The sequence below is a fragment of the Biomphalaria glabrata genome, chromosome 3 (genome assembly GCF_947242115.1).
Source record: "Biomphalaria glabrata chromosome 3, xgBioGlab47.1, whole genome shotgun sequence".
NCBI classification, from domain to species: Eukaryota; Metazoa; Mollusca; class Gastropoda; family Planorbidae; genus Biomphalaria; species Biomphalaria glabrata.
The window spans coordinates 45,198,673-45,223,444 of NC_074713.1; the positions used below are offsets into that span (position 1 = coordinate 45,198,673).

The 24,772-nt window shown below is 32.8% G+C and overlaps 1 protein-coding gene across 2 annotated transcripts; it reads left to right on the forward strand.

The window, feature by feature from the left end:
* The first annotated feature begins 682 nt into the window (after window positions 1-682).
* LOC106075971 (son of sevenless homolog 2-like) lies at window positions 683-24,738 on the forward strand. Of its 2 annotated transcripts, XM_013236852.2 has the most exons (24): window positions 683-1,097; window positions 2,631-2,888; window positions 4,093-4,176; window positions 4,343-4,423; window positions 4,764-4,955; window positions 5,296-5,436; window positions 5,790-5,900; window positions 6,406-6,504; window positions 6,724-6,848; window positions 7,270-7,397; window positions 7,693-7,884; window positions 8,497-8,614; window positions 9,253-9,415; window positions 10,776-10,909; window positions 11,043-11,156; window positions 11,740-11,896; window positions 12,449-12,550; window positions 13,333-13,488; window positions 14,575-14,757; window positions 15,632-15,749; window positions 16,151-16,323; window positions 16,450-16,572; window positions 16,964-17,186; window positions 19,113-24,738. In XM_013236852.2, exons 1-24 carry the CDS (start codon window positions 1,008-1,010, stop codon window positions 19,472-19,474), a joined length of 3,627 nt encoding a protein of 1,208 aa, XP_013092306.1. In that variant the 5' UTR covers window positions 683-1,007; the 3' UTR covers window positions 19,475-24,738. The 2 variants fall into 2 exon arrangements, with proteins under 2 accessions (XP_013092306.1, XP_055878257.1); XM_056022282.1 differs by lacking the exon at window positions 19,113-24,738 and having other exon boundaries at window positions 16,151-16,327; window positions 16,453-16,572; window positions 16,964-17,105.
* The last annotated feature ends 34 nt before the right edge of the window (window positions 24,739-24,772 follow it).

Sequence of the window (24,772 nt, forward strand, 5' to 3'; positions counted from 1 at the left end):
CATCCCGCTCGTGCATAACACAAAGCGCGGTCTAATGTTTTGCAAATGATAATAAGTACAGTGTATAGTGAAACATTTTTTTTATATTCTTGGTGAATTTCGAAAAAAAAAAATTAATAATAGCAATAATAATAATTAATAATTTAAAAAAACACACAAGAAAAAGTGTTCGGGCATCTGTGTCTTGCTGCTGTCCCTTTTTTAAAAAGTCTGCATTGGAAAAAAAAAATATTTTTCTTTGGTTGCGACCAGACCGGCCCATTTGGTGCCTTCCCACCTGGCATTTGCCCGTTAGCCCATATTGCCAGTTCGCCCCTGACATTTTTATCTATAAAGTAAGAAATCTTGTTTTTCCCAAGTAGATTTAGTAGACCTATGGCCTAGACTTATGAAATAAAAACAAGTTTGGATTTTTTTTTTCTTATGTAGGTTAATAAAGATAAGTAGGCCTATGTATCGGCTAGTTAGCTGGTAGATTTTCAGCGAACGCGAAAAATTGAGCGTCTGCTAAGAAGTTTATTTTGCATCCCACTCCCCTTCCTTTCATTGAGCTCCCCTCCTCGGGTCAGCTACGCCCGAGTTGTTATGGTCATGGTCAGTGCATTATTGTTGTGGGTGTCAATGTCGCAAGTTTTCATTGTCGTAATACGATGCACTGTCTAGGTCGTAAGCGCATGCGTGAAACATTTATCTGCATCCGATTCATAAATGCGGAAATTGTACCAATAATAATTAGTAAACACGACGCATATACAGCTTAGTCACCTCTCATTTTCTAAAGAAAAATATTTTTCGAATTGTTTTAAGTTATTGAAAGATTTAGGAGGAGTTATAGACATTTGTTATCATCAAAGATAGATATTTGATCTATCGGTGACCCCAGTGTACTGGGCAAGGTTATGTCCCTTGTATGATAAACATGGCACTAGCAGGATTTGAGAAAATTTCATAAATCCAGCTGAGTTTTAAATTGCAAAGTCGCAGGTTTACCCTTCTAATTTGGCGATATGTTTCCGTCATTTTCACCTGGAGAAAATCAGTTACAACAGGAAAATGTATCAAAATGGAAGGGGATATTTACATCGGCATTGAAAGGAGTAAGTATAAGAAGACTAACTAACTGAGTAACTCACTAACTTCATTTAACTTCAAACTTGACTCTATAACTATAAGATAAGACAAGTCCTAGTCCTAGTCTAGACTCTAAGTCTAATTTAGTAATTAGTCTACGACTTGATTTAGAGTACGAGTCTAGCCTAAGGCCTAAGTGGACTACACTAAGTCTAAGTCTTTATCTAAGACTAAGTCCACTAAGTTGACTAAATGACTAAGTAACTTCAATCATCAATATTCAATGGCAATGAATGTCGTGTCTTCATCTCAATGGAATGGACTTGACTTCACTATCAGTTCAATAATTTCTTCTAAAGACTTAACTGACTGAGAGTAAATAGTGACTTTTATTAAGTTTTATAGACTAGATCTAGACTAGACAGTAGTCAGTAGAGACTAGTAAGTCACTAGTAGAGTGTAGACTAGTCTGAGATTCAACTTCTACTAGGTCTAGATCTAGAATCTAGAATAATCTAGATAGATCTAATTAAATCTAATTCTAGAATAAAGCCTAGCTTAGAATCTAGATCTAGTCTAGATTCTTATCATTATCAAAATCAAGTGGATTACAATCATAACAATGAATCTGAATGATTTCATTCTATATTTCTAGATCTATGACCTATGAATAGAGAGTGATTGATTTATTTAAAATTTGTCATTTGAACATTTAGCCTTAGGACTAGAATCTAGATCTAGACTAATGAATCAATCTAGAGTTCTAGAGAAGAGTGAGACTCCAAGATGATCTATTTGACTAATATCTAGAGCAGAATATATTATAATATAGAAAGCCTTCAGGATAGAAGACTTAAAAGTAAAGTATCAATTTTACATTTACATAGAATAGATATCTAAAACACTGAACCATGATCTTTGATATATAAAAACAAAACCTCTAATAAAATACTCAGAAAGACACTAAGATATAGGCACATTCCTTGTTCCATACTAGGACAAATTTCATTGGTTAATATGCATGACTAGATTGATTTAGGAGCATGCATAGGATGTAATCATCGATTTTGAAGTAATCTCTGTATTTTATAAGATAAGAAATGATAAATTTATTATTAGATCTAGATTCTTATAATTATAGAGGCATTTGAAGTGTTTTTTTTTTCTTTTTTAATAGTAATTCAATAAAATTATAAGTCAAGTACTCATCTAGATCTACATTCTTACAGATAGATCGAGATCTGTCTAGAATACAATGTATATCTATTTTTGTCGATAAGTGTTTCACAAACATTTTTTTTAAAAGGAACATATTTATATATTATATATATATTACATTTAATTTCCCATTTTTGGAGAATTTAGCAGAACCCTTCACTTCTTTTTTAGGTTGGATTATATTTAAATAAAAAATAGTTCTTAAATCTATTCATTAAACCATATTTCTAAATATTGAATTAAAAAAAAAAATTACTCACATAGAAAACTATAATAAAATACATTTTGTTTCTGTGTATTTAGCAATTATTACTAAAACATTGATTTGTTTTCTTCTGTAGGTACAAAAACAAGTACATCCTACCTTGTCGACCAAAGAGGATGCATTAGAATATATCGAGACTCTAATGATACGCCTCCTTATAACACTTTGTGCATCTCAGCCACATAGTATAGATGATGTAGATGATCGTATCGGCAAGACCTTTCCAGACCCAATTGACAAGTGGGCTATGAGAGATGCCCAAAATGCCATAAAGGATGGAAAGAAAAACTCTAGCATTCTTCTTCCTGTGGATAAAATCCATCCTTTACTTAAGGTAATCAAATATTAATTTACACTTGTTCTGTTCTTTGCTCACATGAGGGGAGGGGAGAAGGGGACGTTATCCATGTTTTAATTCAACTTTACTGCCTTATCTGAATTTACTGTTACATATATATATATATATATATATATATATATATATATATATATATATATATATATATATATATATTATATAATTCTTCAGAGTGCTCTGAGGTGGTCATGTAACTCATATAAAAAAAATATGCTTTTAACTTTCTAAATTCTTTATAAAGACCGTAACAAGCTATTTTAAAGGTTTTAACCTTTTACTCGTGTGGCAGTTTAGCCTCTAAGCACTTTTAAAGTAAACCTTCTTCTTCCAGAATGTAACTAATGCTTCCCTTATTTCCTTACAGTGTAGGCATACACAAACTGTATGATCAAAAAAGTTTCAACAAAGATAAGGGCTACTACATACTCTCATTTATCTGCAATATTTTAAGTTTGAACATCTCTGCCTGGTTTGTCGATCTAAAAAAATTTAAAATAAACTTAGCCCTAGATGTTGTTAGTAAGAATCAAGGCAAGAAACAAACGCCAATTGGACCCTTATTCACGAAAAAAGTAGTAGAAAGTTTTAAAAATGTTAAACATAAAAAGAAACACCCTCTGGGTCTCTATTTTAATATCTTTCTGATCTAAACTTCAAATGTAATGTTTAAGTGAAATTGTGCTATGAACGTATATTTTGTGTGCAATTATATAATTTATTTGTTTGTATTGTTATGTGTAATGCACAAAGTTGAAAGATAATGAAGGTTATTATCATTATTATTATAATTGTTATATTTCTCTGACTATCGTGAAGTCACCATTTCATCTCATTCACTTACTCTATGATTGTCTTATCTCATCATATCTATTATATAATAAAGCTGATTTGATTTTTTTTTATCTTAGAGACAATTGATATTGTTTTTTATTAGTTATTGGCTCAGTACGTCCGGATAAAATTTTGTGCATTTCTTTCACTAACAAACAGTTATTTGCTTGGTAAACTCTTGTTGCTGGGGAGATTTTACTGGCTTTTTAAAAACTTTACTTTATAAAGTTATTGTAATTTTGAAGAGAAAATTCTGTTTGCTATAAGGAATATTGTGAATTAGTGACTGAATTTTGTAATTAGAATGATATTTTGAGTGTTTAACAATGTCTGTGTTTGAATTGTGCAGGATGAGCTAGGCTACAGAGTTGATATTTCTTTAGCTTTATACATCACAGCTGTGCTTGAGTATATAGCTGCTGATATACTGAAGGTAAGCTTTTATTTATTCATGATTTATGTGCTGTAGTTAAGATAGGTATATGCATTCTTCTAAACAGTTTATCCCCAAATCAACTATTTGGGGAATCAAAAAGTTTTGAGGATAAAGTTTCATCTCCTCTTTGTTAAATGCATATTTACTTTTTTTTTCTCCACAGATATCAGGAATATATGTTAAAAATATCAGACACTTAGAAATAAGTTCACAGGATATTAAAGTGGCAATATGTGCAGATCAGGTTAGAAGACTGTTTTAGTATTTAAGTAATACCATTGTATCTTTTATTGAAAATGTCGCTTGAAAATTGGCTTGAATAAAATGTAAAAAAAATTTCCTTTTGATGCCAATACTGTATGTATTTCTTCTTTTACCAACTCTGAATTTTTTTCTCAAAACTCTACCTACTGGATTGTCTGATTCTCATCTTGTCATCTTTTAATTGGCTTTGATGGTCATGAGGAAGAACTGACCTGGACTGTGTATTTTACAAGTTTTGGATGTTCCTTCAGAAATTTGTACTGGATTAAGAGATGGTTCTTTGCTCTGTAAAATATAAGCATGCTAACTTAATTTTTCAGGTTTTGTACGATATGTTCTTTCAAGAGGAGGAGCTGTCTGTGGGGATGGAGGACGAACCAGTGAGAAGGGAGATGACTTATGAGGAAATTGTTAAAGACTTGATCATGGAAGAAACTCAATACCTTCGAGATTTGAACATGATCATCAGGGTTTTTCGTGCTCCATTTGTGAAACTCTTCCCTCGTTCTAAGGTAATCTGAGAAATAGTTATATGTTAACTATTTAATTTTTTTTTTAATTAAAAAATTGAGATTATTGATTGTGCTGTTTATGTTAAGTAGGCTTTGTAAGATAATTTCTATGGAGTTTTTAATATTGTATTTTGTTTTTTTTTTAGAATTAAATTCACTATATGTGACACTTAAGTTATTTTTTCTGTTGCTTTTAACTGATGCTGGGATATTTGAATAGTACAGTGATGTTCTGCTATTTTTAGTTTCCCTAACTAGTAGTAAGTATCAAATGCTAGATGGGTTCAAGGATTTCAAGCAGTTCAGCGTAAGAGTAATTCAATTATACTTGTTTTTTCAGGATCCTGAGATTATCTTTAGCAATATCCTTGAGATTTATGATTTTTCCACGAAGCTCATTAGTTCAGTAGAAGATCAAGTAGAGATGGCTCAGGAAGGTGATATTCCTCTAGTTGGGACATGTTTTACCGATCTAACAGAGGTATGTTTAACAAAGATTTTTTTCACTCATTTAATGATGGGCCTTTTTTTTTCTTTTCGACCATAGGAATTCTAGATTATCTTTGCGCATACACAAGCTGCAACCTTCCCTGTACCCAAGCTTCATTGTTTATCATTAGGGAAGACTTAGACTAATATGATGATTATGATACTTCAGGCAGAAAGAGCAATATTGTATGATGTTACCATATGTTTATGAAATAAGAGAGGAAATATCCCATGCACACCATTGAGCCTCATCAAAATTGGAATGTACATTTTGCTGTGAACATTTACTTAAGTTGTGCATCACCTGTCTTGTGTGTCACGAAAACAATTTATTGTTATCCACAGGGGGAAGAATTCAGTGTGTACGAAAGATATGTCACTGACATGCTGGCCCCTAATGGTAAAGCGCGTTTAAGGACACTGCTCATGAGAGAAGATGTCATTGCATACTTAATGGTGAGTACAAATTAGTTTCTATGACCATGTTTGGAATCTCAAATGGGTTACAGTAATGCAAGGAAAAAATATATTGAATTGACTTTTTTTACAAAGCTTGTATCAGCTCACTCTGTCGTACTTGTTATTTCTCCGACGCCCAATCTCAGATCAATCTGAAATTTTGCACAATTATTTCTTTTACTGGACAACACAAAGAATCAATAATAAAAAAAATTAGTTAATTAACTATTGGTAATAAATTACTTTGGTTGGTATCTCAAACACAGGAAAGAAATATTACTTGACTGAATTAGTTCCCTTTTATAGATTGTTGCCTGAGGCTTATTACAAATTTAATTAATTACCTGACTGATCCAAACTAATTGATACACTTAATATAATCTTTTTTTCTTAAAAAAGTTTTTTTTTTTTTTTTTTTGTATTTTGCTTGTTAAATATTACATACCAAGTTGTTCCACTATTGTGTCATGGTTGAAAAGCCCTTTTTTTGTTGTTTCATCAGCAAGCAGGTAATGGCTTTCGTGAAGCTTTCAAATATGTTCTGCCAAAATTACTCATGGGTCCAATTTATCATTGTTTGCAGTATTTTGACATTGTTAAGGTAAGAATGCATTTCTTAATTTTCGTATTATTGTATACATTGTTTGGATATTAATTTCATGTCGTGTTTTAATTTGAGCTCTTTTTAGTGAATATCAAAGCAGTATTCTCATGTATATAATGTTAGGATAACTAAATCCTTTGTATTTCTACAAATCTTAAATATAAAAAGTTTGTCAATACCTTTGAACTACTGAGTATGTTATGTATTTTTTGACAGGCATTGATTATCGCAAGTCCCACTGATGAGGACAGACAGTGTCTAACACAAGCTGATGGCCTTCTGCAGGCTCTAAAGGCAAGACTGGAGAGAAAACTTGGAAATATACCCAAGAGGAAAAACTGGTTGGTGTTTTACTAAAGTCTTCTCATAAACCTAAAACATTTTTTTTTAAATTGTACAGTGCTCTTGCCTTTGAACATTGTGGTTGAAATCTTGGCTGGGTTTGAATGTTGTTAAAAACTTTTTATCTGTGAATATCAAAAATATATCAAATCATCCCAGATTTTAAGGAAAAAAGAGGTGGTCACATAATACACTTATTCCAGAAATAGATCTGCTCTATAGGTAGAGCATATTTTTAGGAAATTATCTCACTTGCCTGTAAATTACTCTCAGAAATTGTTTCAGCTCAAAAATTTTAGCGAAGATATAGAGGTTATAGTCACTTACAAGTTGGACAAGTAAAATTGTATTAGACTTTGTTGCATGGAATTTCTTTTCAAATTCATTGTAACACTCTTGTTTGTGCATTATAACTTTCAGGGAGCTTTCTCTCAGGCTACACCCACACTCCAGGTCAGCTACTGTACAAAAGATGACTGAGATTCAAAAGAGTATAGACGGCTGGGACGGTAAAGATATTATTCAGATGTGCAGCGAGTTTATTATGGGTAAGTCTCAGTGACTGCCGATTTGGATAAATTCCTTTTGAAGATCAAGTTTTATCTTTGTAACAAAAATTTTCAGTACATTAAATTATTGGCTATTGGGTTGTTGTTTTTTTTTAGCTCTTCACAATTATAAAATTGAGTACTTTTTGTTAAAAATTCGACTGTCAATCATTTCTAGAATATCTCTTCAATACTGAAATCAAAATGAGATAGTTGTTTGAATTTCTTCACTGCAAAGTTATAACATTAATAAACCATCATTTATATCCACTCTATCATATCTAATTTTTTTTAGAGGGACCCTTGACAAAAGTAACAGGTCGTCGAACTAATCCTGAGAGGTATTGCTTCTTGTTTGATGGTTTGATAATTCTTTGTAAGCCTACTCCAAGGCGGACCTCTGGGACCGGGCCTGTGTCAGAGTATAAACTGAAAGAGAAGTTTCTGATTCGTAAAGTGGAAGTTGTGGATAAAGAAGACAGTGAAGGTTTGAATTAGTCTTTTTGTATTAGCATTAAGTTATTAAAATTATTAACGTATTCTTAGTTTGTGAGATTGAGGAGTCTCATGTTGGTTTCAATGCTACCAAACCAATAGTGCAACTGTATACAATTTTAAATGATTTTCTTGAAGTTTAAAAACTTTGAATGCTGATGAAATAGTCAATTTTACTTTTTAGACATGTGTCATTGTTTCACCACTTGGGTGCCAAAAGTTTACTTTTTTTTTTAGCTGGCATGTTAACAAAATGTTGCAATAAGTTAGCTGTTATGCTGGAGCTGTTGAGCTATTTTATGTGATACTTGTAGTTGTACTTTCTCTGAAACTTCCTTGTAGCTGATTTTGAAAGTTGAATGTATATATCGATAGGTCCAAATCACTTTTCTAAATATAGCTCATAGATGTTGCTTATACACCTTATAAAGGTGGATATTTTAAATTAACTGCTACTTTAGTCTTACAGTTACCCAATTTTTTTTTTTATTCTAAAAAAAGTTTTATTTTTTGGTACCTTGAACAATCAGCTTGGAAAAATGTTGTCATTCTCCTTTTTTGTACATGAAACATAATTTTAAAAATTTAATTACGTTTTTTGTAGATTTGAAGAATGCATTTGAAATCCACCCACGTGAACATATGCATTTAGTCCTTCAGGCCAAAACTGTGGAAGAAAAAACTAACTGGATGGCTGCCCTTGTTTCTTTGCAGACTAGGAGGTGTGTAGCAAACTGCAGTGTTCAAAGAAGAAAACTGATACAAAATTAAATTTGAACATTAGAATTTTTGTTGTCTACATTTTAAAAAATTTTCTCCCAACAAAAAAAATAAAATTTTGTTATAGTTTATTAGAGAATCTCATTACTCTTTAATTCTTAAATGAAAAATTAATTAAATAAACTAAGTGTTCCTCTACTTTGTGCAAATTTGCATCATTATTTGTGAAACTACATGTAGAAAAAAAAATGTATTAATTTTTCCTATTAAGATTAAGGTCTTCAATGATTTAGTCAATATAATTATTGCCATCTTTTTTCCTGAGAAATAATGCCTTTCTTCATTGCTTCTCTCTGTAGCCATTCTTAATCACTTAAATAAAATGGAATTTTTTCTTTAAATGAAATATTTAATTACAATAGCATAATTGTAGTGCTTTCTTATCTATGTACACTGTAATATGTATAAATACTTTTTTTTTTAAACCATTTTTCCAGGTTTCTACGACTATGATATTATAATTTTATTGAAATTCAATTACATTTTCTTATATAGTAATTGTTTTGATTAACTGTCTATGTCTTAACAAGCTTTTATCTCAACTTAACACGATGTATCAACACATTTTTGTTGTTTCTAGTATGCTGGAAAGAAGCTTAGATAGCAAGCTTAGGGAGGAAGAGAAAAATAACCCTCTTGTTCTTCCGCAAGCACGTCTGTATGAGTTTGCAGTGGAAGACTCGTCACAGAATATTATATTTGAAGATAATCAGGACTCTTCTCATGAAAGTCCTCTTATAAAGGTAAGACCAACCTAAGCAAATGTTTTGCTGTTTGTTAATTTTCTCAGCCCAATAGCTCCTATTGCTTTAGAATGAGGTATTTATAGTAGACTACTACTGCAGTATGATGTGATAGGAAGAAAGTTACCAGCAGTTTTTTTTATTTATTTGTGTATAAGAACAGGTCATCCCATCTCCTTCAGAACAAGAACTTATAAAATTAAATACTCTTTATTAGTGAGAACTGTACTTGTAAAGTTGTATTTTTTAAAAATGTATTCATTTAATTTCTGAATTAAAAGTTTTAATACTTTTGGGACATACCCAGGAGAGTTCATGTTTATGAAGCTTTTTTTTCTACATGTAGTATAATATATTAAAGAAAACTAGACATATTGTTCAATTTTTAAATGTGTTTATTGTTTTGATTTTTAAATGTATTCAATTTTTTTTATTCTATTAATTAATTTAAAAATTTTGCTTTTATTATTTATTTATTTATTTTTTTTTTGCATAGAGGTAATATCTATGCTTAGAAGTAAGGCACAACTTTTTAAAAGCATTAATATGAGATTAAACTATTTGTTTTTATTTATTTTAATGTCTAGTTGTAGGCAGATAAAATGTTAATTTGTTGGGCAGAAGGTGTCAACAATTGAATTTTTAGTTGATTGATAAGGTTTAGGTATTTATATATTTGAATTTGTGCTTAAGTGATACAAAGTCTAGTTGGAGATCATAAAGGAATTGAGTACAATCCTAACTGTGCTTTATTGCATAACAAATACATGCTCCATTTTGTAAATCATTTTGATAAGTCAAAATCTGTAGTTAAATGCTTTAAAAAAATAACACTAATGCTATTGGACCACTTTTACTAGCTCAGTATGTATCAAGAGTTTATTGCCATGTCACATTATTCAGATTGCACTTTAGATGCACTTTGATTTTGTTTAGGGTTCTAATGTTAAAAGTGAGATTTTTTTTTTTGTTTTTGTATTATTTTTTATGTTAAAAGCTATATAGTTAATGCTTAACATTAGAAAAAGAGTGTAAAAAACAACAACAGACCCTTAAAATTGAAGAGTACTTTGTAGGAGCTGTACAGTTTTAGAGTTGGGACTCAGTTACAGTAAAGTTTAGCAACTCAGTTACAGTAAAGTTTTGGGTCTCAGTTACAGTAAAGTTTTTACAGTTAAGTTTTTTAATTTGACTTCATGCAGTTCTGCAATTTATTACTTGTTTCATAATTCTGCAGTTGATTTTGCAACAGCTTTGAGCACATACACATTACAGTATGATATTAGCAGCGTGACTGTATTGATAAAACTTGATTAAAATGGAAAAACTGAATGATAACTTTCTTGTTTTTATTCCCCAGGGAGGTCAGCTAATCAAGCTAGTCGAGAGGTTGACCTACCACATGTATGCAGACCCTCGGTTCCTACGTACATTCTTGTTAACTTACCGGTCTTTCTGTAGTTCTAGAGAGCTTCTAGACTTACTAGTCAAAAGGTAGGAAATGTATGGGCTCAGCAGAACTGAGTTTAAATTGTGTGGTTAGAACTCTTTCTTCCGTTTGTTAAGTCCAAATGTATACAAGTAATTGAATAGTTAATGTAGTAGTTATTGTGACTTGACATTTCAGATTTGAAATTCCTGAACCTGTTATACCATGTGAAATGGATGATATGGCTCAATTGAAAATGAAAGAAGATTTAAAACGTTTTCGTAATGAATATGTCAAGCCTGTCCAGTTCAGGTAAATACAAATATCATGGAAATTTTTTTTAATTCTTAGACATGTTAGTGAAGGAAAGATTGTCAATCACTTACTAGGTATTTTATAGACTTGTAGTCTTCACTGTCCTGTGTTGGATGGACTCTTAGCCTTCAATGCATGATGTAAACCTTAACTAAAAATATAGTCATGATTAACAGGATCTAAATATGACATTTTAAGGTTGCTGTTTAACAGCATCTGTGCATGGCTTGAAGGTTGTTGTATTGTAAGTAAGCACAAGAATTGGTCACAACACCATAAAAGTGTATAGCAGAAGAAAAGTGACAAATAAAAAAGGCTCTGCCGCAACGGTATGCTCAGTTTGTATCCAAGCATTCAAATAAGCCTCACCTGCCACATGTGGAATAACAGAAATGCATTTCTAAGCCCTCTTTGCATCCAGTATGATGAACAAACTTGAATGGAATGAAACGTTTTGTCAGCTGTTTGTGGTGTACCACAAACTGTCCTCCCTCCTTAACACATTTTAATAGTCATTATAAAAATAACTAAACAAATGACAATTCTAGTTTGAAGTCTCTACCCTTTCTTAATTTTGTAGGGTGGCCAATGTATTCCGTCATTGGGTGGACAACCACTTCTATGATTTTGAAAGAGACCCAGAGCTGTTGGACAGACTAAAAGAATTTCTTCTTTCCATCAAGGGTAAAGCCATGCGCAAGATGGCTGACATCATTTCAAAAAGTATACAGCGAAAGGTAATCTTTTAAATTTTCAATATGTAGCATGCTTTTATTAGAGAACTCAAGGACTGTCTTAGTTTTAAATGAGCTAAAATTAAACCAACCTTAGCATTATCATTGAATGTTTGGCATTACCTGCAACTAGAACAAATACAAAATAGAGCTGTGAGATTTATAACAAATGAATATTCAAATTTGATTTGTGTCACACCATTAGTAAAATCACTTAACTTAGAGACACTTTAGGACAGAAGAATAAAAAGTAAAGTAGCTATAATACATAAAACACTGAACCGTAATTTACAAATAGAAAAACAAAAGACTAATGAAATACTCTGAAAGACATAAAGAAAGAGGCACATTTCTTATTTCCTTACACTAGAATAAAATGATACAAATGCTTCTTCTTCCCTAGTGTCATTAGAAAATGGAATGTGTTGCCTGAATCATCCAATGCATGACTAGATAAATGCATTAAATGCGTAGGTTGTAATTATCTTCTTTTTTTTAAGTAATGTCTGTAATATATAAGATAAGAATTATTTTTTTGTTGTTTTCTATTTCCAGCAAGACAGCTCAAGTACAGAGAGAGAGTTTACTTACCAAGAGAGTAAGCCCAAAATTGAATGGTTCATTGCCAGGAAACCTGAGGATTTTAACCTGATGACTGTGAGTAGACTGCAATACACCTAGTAAAATGTAGTGATCTAGTATGCAAGTGTTTTTGTATCACATTCATTGTCATAAATAAATAAATTATGGCTTTTATATAGCGCTACTTTCATGCTTATAGCATGCTCAGGGCGCTTTGGTCCAATCTCAGTTGTGGACCAGTTGGGGGGGGGGGTATCTAGGAGTCGGGGTCGGGTGTCGAACCTCAAGCCCCCTTCATAGGTAGCCAAGCCAAGTTCAAGCGCACTTAGCCTCTACCACGCTTAGCACCAAAATGTTACAACAAAAGACACTAAGACACTGCTCAGTTCTTTACAATTATTGAAATGTGTAATAAAATGAAGCCATTAAATGATATTTAGTTTTAGAGAAAAAAATATAATAGCCTTTAAAAGCATGCTTATGTCAGGTACCACTGATGAGTTTTTTTTTAAGAAAGATGACATTTATTGTTTTGTGTGTGTCCTTTTTTTTTTTTTATAAACTTAATACCGAAATAAAAAAAAATTTTTAATCCTCAAAAGTATGTAAACATTTTTATGACAGAAATTTACCTGCATAATTTTTGCTTACTTAAAAATACATTTTTGATTTGGAATTAACAAAACTTACAGAAGCTTGCTTACAATCTTGTATTAGAACTTTGAACTTTTCAGTTTTCTATTTGTCAATGTTTTATAAATCAAGTTTATAAATCTAGATTTCAACATAACATTGTGACTATATTTTTTTAAAAAGTTCTATATTTTAATTAAATATAATGTATCCTTTGCCTGCAGCTGCACCCAATTGAGATAGCTCGCCAAGTGACATTATTAGAATTTGACTTGTACAGAGCAATCAAGCCATCTGAACTTGTTGGAATGCCATGGATGAAGAAAGATAAACAGCAGACAGCGCCAAACTTGCTCAAAATGATTCATTTCTCCACAAATGTTAGTATTTCTTTTTTTTTTTTTGGGAAGGGGGGGGGGGGACCATAATATACTATATTTAGTCTGTTTGAAATCAATCAAAAATACTTTGACATACTTGTTTTTTTTTTGTATTAAAAACAAAACAAGATATGAATAGCAATTTTTATGTTACTATCAAATCAAATAAAGTTTTTTTCAGAAAGAACTTGTTCAATATCTTTTATTTCCATCATCATCTGAAGTTATTGATGAAAAGTTCCTCTTACTGACCTTGTGGTCTACTGGGCAGATGATGTAAAGGTCATCTGCTCTGTGGCCTACGTTTAACGAGGGTGTCATGTGGCCTGCACAACGATCAACCGCCTTTACTTTTCCCCAACGAATGTCAGGTACCCATTAGAGCTGGGTGGACTCAGAGGCGCCCAAAGATTTGAAATTAAAAATCCCAGTCTTCACCATGATTCAATTTCAGGACCTCCGGTTCAGAAGCGAAGCACTTTACCGCTCAGCCACCGCTCCTCCTTGTTTTTGATAACAATGTGGGGAAAAAGAATTACACATCGCTTGGCACCTGGGAATATTTTTTAAATTTTAGTGGATGATTTCCCTCTTGGAAATGCACTAAAAATAAATGGAATCCAATTATAAGGAACTTTGTTAAAAGCAAACTTGAGATAATTGAGCCTCTTTGCCATTTGTTATAATCATTCTTGCTTAACTCGTTTTACTATCTATCAGATTATTGAGAAACTCTCCATAATTTACACTTGTCAAAAGGTGTTTTTTTTAGTATAATAAAACATTATTTTTATTAGATAGTGATTTAGAATACGGTCAAATAATAAGAGAATTTGATAACATTATATTTCATAACATTATATTTCAATTTCTAACTGCAATCCTGAAGGAATATGGATTTTTAAAAAGGATTTTGGGACTTGTTTTGAGTCATTTCATCTTATGGGTTAAGGTGTTGGTTCTTGTGCTGGCTGCATTTCCCCCCCCCCCCCCCCCCCCAACTTACTAATTAACAAAATACCTTTCTATTTCTTTATGTTATAAAAGATATTTTATTACATAATATCTACACTATTGATTCTACAGTTTACATACTGGCTGGAATTGTTTATAGTGGAGACATCAAACCTTGAGGAGAGGGTTGCGGTGGTGTCCAGGGTCATTGAGATCATGCTTGTATTTCAAGAGTTAAATAACTTCAATGGTGTTCTGGAAGTGATTGGTGCACTCAACTCTGCCTCAGTTTTTAGATTGGAACATACTAAGAAGGTGGGTGAAGCTAATGATCTTAACATATTTAGTAGGGGGTTTACACTTACATACTAATTTCTAATAGTGGTTGGTATCACCTAACTAGTGTTGCTAATTTAACTATTTTATAGCAAATTTTTTTTATATACTACAGTAAAACGTTATTTATCTTGACATCAGTCATATATCTGGGCTGCCTTTTTTTTTTTGTTTGTTTGTGTTTCTGAAGCGTGAACAAGTGAACAGGTTTAAACTTGCAAGGGGAGGTGGAAAACATGGCTTTATCCACGCTATGTACTGACGACGGAATTGAAATTGGAAATCTTAAATCGCCGTGATAAGGGAGAAAATGGAGCTTCTGTTGCCAAGATTTATAGCCTTGGCACGTACACAATTTCGGACATTAAAAAATAATCAAGGCACCATTGTAAAATTTGTCTCACAACTTTTGACTCGAGTGAGGGATCAAGGAAAAGGAAGACAATGAGGAGTTTTAATGACAGTGCCCTGTAGTTTACACAATGGCAGAGTAAAGACAATCTGATATCGGGAACTTTTGTTGGTTCCCCTGTATATTTTACTTGAATTTCTGTTTACATATGGCACAATACCTCCATATGAATTTTCTTTAAATTGTAGGAGAAATAGGCTGTTTATAATATTCTCCATTTGGTTATCCAGAGGATATTTTCTTGAATTAAGGAATCCCAAACAGAGGATACGTATTCTAATTTTGGCCAGACCAATTTTAAAATAAAGTCATCAAGACTGTGTGAAAATTCATAAATGACTCACTGAATTAGCAATATAATCAAAATTAAGATTGATTAAAAAAATAAGGGAAAGCTTTTTCTATTTTGCTGTAGTGTAACTTGTTGACACTTTGTTGCAGGAGCTGCCTCACAAGTATCAGAGAGCTTTAGAAGATGCCTCTGAGCTGAACAATGACCATTTCAAGAAATATATTGAAAAACTAAGATCAATAAACCCACCATGTGTGCCCTTTCTCGGTAAGTGCTTCATTTCATATTACCCTTGATTCCATTTTTGTTTTTATGAAGTGTTTTTTATTTTATTCAGCAACATTAATTTCTATTCAGTAGTTACTTTAAGTTGGCCATGTTGATTTATTGTGGAAATATTAGCTTTAAAAAATGCACTTTTAAATCCCCAGTTGCCTTAATCTTAAGTAATGAAAAAAAAAAAAGGATTTTTTTTAAATTGTGTTTTTTTTGTTACTATTTAAATTCCATTGTCTTGTACAGTTTTTGTTTAAATAACATGATTTGGAGAATAAAGGGCAAGTATGAAACAATCCAGATGATACTAACAATCCTGATTTCTTGCTAGTTATTTGTAATGATATATATTTTATATAAAACTGTAAGTGATATTGTCTTTTTTCTCATAGGCATGTACTTAACCAACATTCTGAAAACTGAAGAAGGTAATCCTGACTTTGTGGCTAACGCCCCAGAGGGAATCATTAACTTCAGCAAGAGAAGAAAAGTGGCTGAGATCACCGGGGAGATACAGCAGTACCAGAACCAGCCCTATTGTTTGGACCAGGAGAACTCCATCAGGGTATGTCAAGTCTCTGGGCTTGGCAGTCCTAGACAAAGAAAGAACATAGGGTACAGCATTATGGTGTTAGGTTTATTTCTAAAATATGCCAAAGTTTGACTTTGTTTTTTCTTTATTATATTTCAGGAGTTTTTTGCTGCACTGGATCCTCTGAAAGGAAGAAACATCACTTCAGAAAAAGACCTGGAAGATTATTTGTACAAGACATCATTAGAGATAGAACCCAGAGATGGGAAATTGCAACGATTTGTTAGTAGAATTGAATTTAATTTTCAACATCCCTTTTCTCATAAAGCAGAAAACAGTTAACTTCCAAATTACATTTTTTAAAAAAAAGGCAAAAGCTTAGCATTTCACAGCCCAGTGCAGTTTGGGGCACTGAAAAGAAACTTAGGTAGTTTGTTTTGGTATTCCTACCCCCCTCCCTCCAATTGTCCTAAATAATAGATGAGATCTTTTTAAGATTGTATAGATGCTCTTATTCTAAATGCTGACCTGGTTTGGTGTAGCTGTCCTCCTCTTTCCCCTCCCCTCCTTTCTCCCAAAATGATAGGTAACATTGTGTAGATAGTGATTTGCTTGCTTATTCATAGTATTATTATGCCATGTATTAAACTTGTTTTTATTTTATACCCATCAGCCTAAAAAGTTCCATCCTGATGCCCTGAAATCTCCAGGGATCAAACCAAGTACCAACAGACATGGCAGCAGCACAAAGAGTACCTCCATACCACCTTCCTTGCCCAAAATGTCAGAGGAAGAAGACTCGTCTCAGTCAGCATGTGCCACACCGACATCCCCCAACAAACCACAGAGTCCCATAGGGAGCTCATTGATGAACAATGTGTTTGCTAATTCACCAGGTGGGTAGCAAAATACTTTCTTTTTATTGAACAATATGTTTTGCTAATTCACCAGCTTCATCATAAAATTGAAATATATATATATATATTTTTTACTTTTTTTTTGTCGTATCATATTTATGGGTTAGGGTTAGACTGAGTGGTGTAAACTGCTTGGCTGGTTATCATGCTGGCTCGAGTTTGAATCTTGCCTTGAGCTAAGTAGAGTTTGCTGCGCACCTATAGGCGGCAGGGAAAACTTTTCCAAGATACCCTTCAGGTCCACACAAGAGATTAAGCCAGAGTGGACTGAGCATGCTAGAGCATAAAAGATGCACTACTGGTATATAAAAGTAATTTTAAAAAAAACTTTTCTAAAGGGTACGGTGACCAAGTGGCAAAGCGCTTCCAAAGTAAGGGTCCCAAGTTCAAATTTAGTTGAAGGTAGAAATTTTCGCAGCATTTAACAAAATACCTTAAAATAAACTTGGCAATCTAAAATAATAATTGAAGATGCATATTCAAAACTATAATAAAAATTTAAAAAAATAGGGAAGTAAATCTAAATTTATATTATAGATTGTGATTTATATTTTTTTAACAATGAATATTGAATCACAAAAAGATCTTAAATAGAGGTACGACTTTTTGTAAATAATACATTTCAATTTCTTTTTAGCTTGAATATTACGATATTATGATATTATTTTGTTATGTGTAATTGTAAATTGAATTTTCTACTAGATTATAAAGATATTAAAAAACATTGTTTAAAAACTGTAATGACAATGTACAATTGTTCTGTTATTTGTTTTTTTAATAAGAAACATTTTTGTTACTGAGTGATCTGTGCACCTTCAACATGTTGAATATTGTTTAAGAAAAAGGATTTAAATGATAGATGAAACTTTCCTCACTTATTAAATGTCAAAACCTTGTTTTATCCAGTTCCCATATATCAAACACAATAATATTTTTAATGAATGTTTGCTCATGGTTGCACCTCTGGAAGTTTGCTTTCAAGGGCAGTTGCACTGAAGTATAGTCTTTAAAACAAAATATTCCTGCTTTGGGTTTTAAAGGGAAACTCTAATGGTTTTGACAATGTTTATATATAATATGTGTTTTGATTTACAGATAATAATATTTTTTTTTTTTTTTCAATTTGCAATAATAACTTAGTAATTGATGTTTTTCTGACGTAATGTTCCTGCGCATCCAAAATGGTCAGACTTTCACCGGGTTTCTATGTGACTTCACACAAACCTATTAATTTAATCTATTGACTTACTGTAAAACGGAAAACCATACAGTAAAGTTTACATTCTCGTAAAAGAAATACATCTTCGTCTATGCAGTTAGATCTAGATCTTATAATCAAAGAAAAAAATGGGTGTTAAAAGTAGATTTACTTGCTTGACTAACCACGGCAGTGTGTATTTTCTCGCCTGACCACTCAACAAACAACAAACACTATTGCCTGGTTGTCTTGTCATGTCTGACTACTGTAGTCTAGACTAGCCTTACACTGACCAGTTTGTTAGAATCAGTCAGACACATGACCTATTTACTTCTTGGAACAGGGAGGGGCTTAAATGTAAATGTTACTTTTTTCTCCATTTGGTTATCCTTATGCTTTTAGATCTATCTCTCTATATATAACTGTACCATAGCTCTGGACTAAGCTGTCACTAAGCCTAATAGCCTAACAGCTACTGCAAATCTTATTTGAAATCTAGTTTCCCTTTCAGTATAGTTGAGGGAAGTGACTCTTGCCTAAGGTTAAAAGCAAAATCTCAAAGAACCCAGTTTTCCTTTAAGGTTATGGTTAAGTTATGAAAAAAAAATGTTAATAAATGAATAGTATGTTGATCAAACAAAATGAATCATTGTAAGCACATGTTGTTAATTTGTTTTATAGTAACCCTATTTATTTGATCTCTTCAGAGCCAAGTTCTAGTCCTCCGATACATTCTCCTGCTTCCTGTATTGAGTCTGACTGTTGGCCCAACACACCGCCACCTTTACCTCCTCGCAGGGGCAACCATTCTTATGAGCTGCCACCCACTCCACCTCCGAGAGAGCCTCCTCCAGTGCCCCCTAGGAGGGAATCTATCCCACAGCACAATCAAAATGGCCGGGTGTCCAGTTCCACTCGCACTCACAGTCTGCCACATTCGAGAAACTCTAGCTTGTCACTTGAGAACTCTTTTCATCAAATGGACTTAAACGGTAATGAGGAACAGATGGACAGGCCTGTTCTACCGCCAAGGACATATCGTGACCATCTTCGTAAACAAAGTAATTAGCACCTGGCCATAAAGTCTTAACCATTTGGAAACTTTGGGTTGCACTTAAGATGATTTTCAAAATAAACCCATCGACCTAAATATAACTTACAATGCTGCTCATTGTGGGCACTGGTCACTGATAGCAATAGAAGCATTGGGAGATGTCGGGCTTTGGAAGCAAGCTTGACCACGTCACATGTTGAACTTCTAAATTTAGAATAGAAGCAGGCTGGACAACACTTGGCACCTTTTTCTGTAAGAGAACATAAATTCTGTGAATGTTAATTAATTTTCGACATGAAATGATTTGGTGGCAGAAGTAAACTAGCAGACTGTTTTGTTTATGCATTAATTATAAATCTAATGTGGATAGAGCTTATAAAATTTTCAACATCTTCAAATAGCTATATCTGAATTCTATGGAAATGGAGCAGATTCATTAGCCCACTTTAAAAACAAAAAAGGAAGAGTCATTCTAAATATTTTGTTTCCCCTTTCAATAGAACAATCAAATTCTCACGACTTCAGTTTGTTTGAGGAATGGTTTGTCAAATAGGGAAATCTTCCATCAATTGGAAAAGTGACATTTCCTCATGACAGGAATTCATCTCGAATTTTTTTTTATATGGAAAGGTCACAAAAGACTGTGCTTAGTTTGAGTTGGACATCTGCTTTTAGGTCAAAAGTTAATGGTTCAACTAATAGACATCTATCTTTATATAAAAGGCAATGGACAACACATGGAATGTTGGTCCCTCATCTGCCATTCCCCTGTGCCACAGATGTGGGTGTTGAATGTTTTATTTTTTTGTACCGGTACCTAAAACTGGCACTTGTTCTGCATTGTTGTTGTTTTTTTTTAAAACTCAACTGCATTTATTCTTCAAAGAATTGACCCCCCCACTTCACCCCACCCGATCAGAAGAGTAATTTTATCCTAAAAACGGAAATGCTTGGCATTTGCCATGATGTTTAGGATGCAACAATGGAAGAGCACATCTACTCTACAAGTCATATGATATTTAATTGATATTTGTTCTTGTCATCTTGACTACTACGTGTGTGTGTGTGTGCGCGTGATACAAAACCCTAAATAAACCTAAACACTGTGATGCATGTGCGGAGATAGTACCTCATAGAAGGTTCCCCGCATAGGGATTAGTCATGAACTTGGATTATTTTTTGTAAATAGCGGCTCGTGCAAGAAATAGTGGTGATTTGGTGTGGAGGCTGCATAGAATTAATTGGGTGATCAAATGATATTGTACATTCTTGACCATGTCATATTTCTTTTTTTCTCTCCCCTTCCCTTTGTGTCCCATATCATTGTTTTGTTTGGATTCCAAAGCATTGTATCCACCAGTTCTCTGTAGAGGTTTTAGAGACCAAAAGATTCTTTGTATGTATGCACAGTTAGGAACCAGTTGGTGATTTCACTTGATTTTGTTGAGAACATTGGATTTGTTTGAAGATGATGCATAAATTGATGGGACACAAAAATGGGTCCTCCAGTGATATATCTAGCTATACTAATGACACGATACCCTTGGTGTCAATTTGTACACATTTTATTATTAGTATTTGGTTGCCATGCTCATTAACACAAGTTCCTCATGAGGTATTTTTTTTTTTAAATAATTTTCTCATCTTCATAGTAGTTTAACAATAGTAAAATGTATAACTTTAAAAAAAAAAAGTGAATACTGTACCACGAGTGGTTGGGAGAGGGCAAAGAATTTCAAATGCCTACAGATATTCAAGTTCTATTTTTAGATTGTTTGTTTCAAATGCATTGTATTTATGATAAAAAATAGTTGAGTGAAATTAGCTGAAGCTGATTCAACAAAATGAAGCTAGTTTACTTGAACTTGATAGTCTTGGTCAATATCAAGTTAGTTCAAGAAATGTATCTCCTGATCACACCAGAGTAAGCTAGACTTGTTTTGCCAGTTCAGAGTTTTATAAACAGCCATGTATTTGATCTTGTGTTCCAATGCCGTGTTCTTCCAGTACACTACAGATTACATGGTAATTACAGGCATGCAAAATAAATTGCAACATAAGTTTTTTTTTGTTGTTTTTTTTTTGGGAGGGTGGGGGGCTTTGAAGAATTTTCTGAAGAAAAGGTGTCAAGGTATACTGGCTAATAAGATAATTGTATTGTCCTTACGTCAAATATATACTCTTCATATAGTCTTCCAAAATAACACTTTCTGTATCTTTCTGTCTAAAGAGATGTTTGCATTTGTTTTGTAAATGTTTCTTTTCACTCAAGTAGAAGTATAGTTCAATGTGCATAGTATTGGAAGAAACGTTTTTCAGGTGAATGTTAGGGAATAGGTGTTTTTGAGAGAATCAAGGATCCTTTACATTCTTAATTGAATAACTTCATGAATACCAGGACATGCCTAGAGAGTTCTCCACTTACTGTGCCAAGTGAATTATGACCTTTACCCTCCCTCTTTCCCAAACAATCAAAGTATACAGTACTGTTAATAGTTTAATAAACTTTGAAACATAACCTCTATCTCTTCAAGGATTCTAACCTAATAGTCATATTTTGTTAATACTGTTGTAGACATCATCAATTTTCTTAGCTTTATTGATACAGTGGACAATGCCGTGATAATAATTATGACTGTATAATATAGATCCTTAGATATGGTGAATTCAAAGTTAAATTTTGTTGAAGCCAATCCTGATCTTGATCCAGCTTACCATCTTTTTTAGTTTCATACAGTGGCTCACTTTTTCTATCTTGAACCAATGGCCAAGTACCATTTCTATCCTGAATCGATGGCCAATTAATTTTTTTTAAACCAATGGCCAACCACCTTATCTATCCCAAACCACTGGCCAACCACTAACCATCTCAAGCCTATAGCCAACCGCCTTTCTTTGCATGTCCCAGTGTGACAACCATCTTATTTTTATCGGAGCCAGCCAACCCAAAACTAAACCCAGCTAGGGAGCTTAGTTCTTAAAGTTAGGAGTATTCTCACACCCTGAGTTGGGAATCCCGTTTCTTCCTAAGCACTAAGTTTCTGTTAGTTTACTTATCAAAGAGGCCAAGATTATGACCCTGCATCCATTTTGGAACCCTTTTAGTCCTACCAGGTTTTAGTCCTATGTACTTCTGACTGTATTATTACATTTCTTCTTTACTATGTTATTGGTGTTCTCATTTGAACTCTTCCAAGAATATTGAACAATTCAAGATCTTAAACTTTGTCAAATACAAGAAATCATCTCCAAGTAAACCACTACAGTCAGATACAAGAAATCATCATCTCTAAGTAAACCACTACAGTCAGAATTATATGTATGTCTTTCATGTCACTACTTTTTTGAACAAATAAATATCAACTTCATATATCTTATCTACTCAAAACATCCAGACGTCATATCTAAAGCATCCACTTCTTACATCATAGCCTTAACATTCACTTACTGTATCACAACCATAATATCTACACATCAATACCTAAACATCTACATATCATTACCAAAACATCTACACATCATAATCAAAACTGTTGCACATCATTAAACATCTACACATAATCATAACATTACACATCAATACCAGAACATCCACACATTATACTCTAAACATCTGCACATTAACACTAAAACATCTACATTAAACCAAATGTTGTGTACATTGTATTATTTTTTAATGAATTTTTTTTTTTTTTAGTAAAAAAATGTTGAGAAATAAAATGTCTTCATGTAATGTAATAATTTGTGATGTCTTTTTCTATCTGTACATAACAGGCATACATTCACACTCATTGTGGTACCACCTTACACAGACACTCATGTATGCCCTGGTACTAGGCCAACACAAAACATACAATCAAACAATACAATAATATACTAGATACAAGTATATAGCAGTGGCTCAGCCCTTCTTGTAACTGGTCTTGTTTTAGTTTGTATAACTTGTTTTAATTACAATAATTTCAGCTGTGAAATAGTAGATCTCTAGTTCACAATATACACACTCTTTCATTCAGATATATTGTACTTCAGCTTATCAGCCACTGGTCAATTCTAAAAAAGCATATCTTTTGAACTATTCAAATAAAGCATAATTAAATGTCTTGACCACATTTCATGTTATTTTTGATATCGAAACATTGTTATGATCTTTCTTTTATTTATTGTAAATGTAATATAAAATAGTTGTGACCATACTTTAATAGTAAACTTTTTCAATCACAACATAACAGCAAATCATTTTTGTTTATCATTAGGGATAAAGGTACCATTTGAGCAGTCTTTTTAAAACTTTCTAGAGATTTTGGATTCAGTTTTGTAGAAAGCATGTTAACAACAAAATTCTCTAGCTATTCATAACAAATATGATGCTTGAAGCATTGCAACACACCTCCAAGACTCCAATGTGCAATATTATGACTTGTATCTTGCTCATCTCTGATAGGTTGCTGTAAGCTTGAATAGTCTGATGTCAACCTGTGGGTTCAATCAAATGTTCTATTGTGTTGTCTGTCAATAAATCTTGTCTATTTGAACTGCATTGTTTAAAGCTGTTCTAGAATTTGATAATTTGTCACAAATGCCAACGTTCTCGATTATTTGTTCTCTATTGTAAACACTGAATGCTTTTGTTCAACTTTTCAAACAAAACACAAAAGAGGCACAAATTATCATCATAATGTGTTGGAGGGTGGGTCTCATCAGTACCATGTCACTTTCTGCATTATGGCTATTCATACAATTTTTTTTGTGTTGGTTAAACATTGAGATGTGTGAACAAAAAAAATGTGTGTGGGGACATTACAGCTTGACCTGGGGGAGAGGAACCACACCAGGTGTACATGTCACTAAACAATTACTTTTGTTTTGCTTTAGTTTTTTTGTTGTTTTTTTTTGAGAAGTTTATGTCTTCTTCTTGATGATAACCTGAAACAAAACCATGTAGACCAGTTGAGGAATGTTACCATTGTATTCATTCATTTTGTAGACACCATGACTTGGTCAAGGATCAATGTGTTTGATAGCACATTTCATTAGTAGCTTGCACATAGTGTGCTCTGTCACATAACATTTGGATGTGTGTGTTTGTGGGATATTTTCAATCCATACTTTGCTTAGTCTACAGAACTTGGTGAAGTTTCAACATGTGTGAGAATGATGTTATAGTCAATGTTTGGGAGTTGGTATATGATATTACAGATGGAATGATTTCTAATGTTTGTATCAGCATGTAGATCTCATTGTTTTTTTTTTTGTACCATTAAAAGTTGTGCCATGTTGTCATCTGTTTTGTTTTCTAGATAAGAACTAAAC

Coding starts and splice junctions, on each gene's coding strand:
- LOC106075971 (XM_013236852.2), top strand. CDS start 1,008: ATGTTTCCGTCATTTTCACCTGGAGAAAATCAGTTACAACAGGAAAAT. Junction 10,910..11,042: donor CTAGACTTACTAGTCAAAAG/GTAGGAAATGTA, acceptor TTGACATTTCAG/ATTTGAAATTCCTGAACCTG. Junction 12,551..13,332: donor AGGATTTTAACCTGATGACT/GTGAGTAGACTG, acceptor CTTTGCCTGCAG/CTGCACCCAATTGAGATAGC.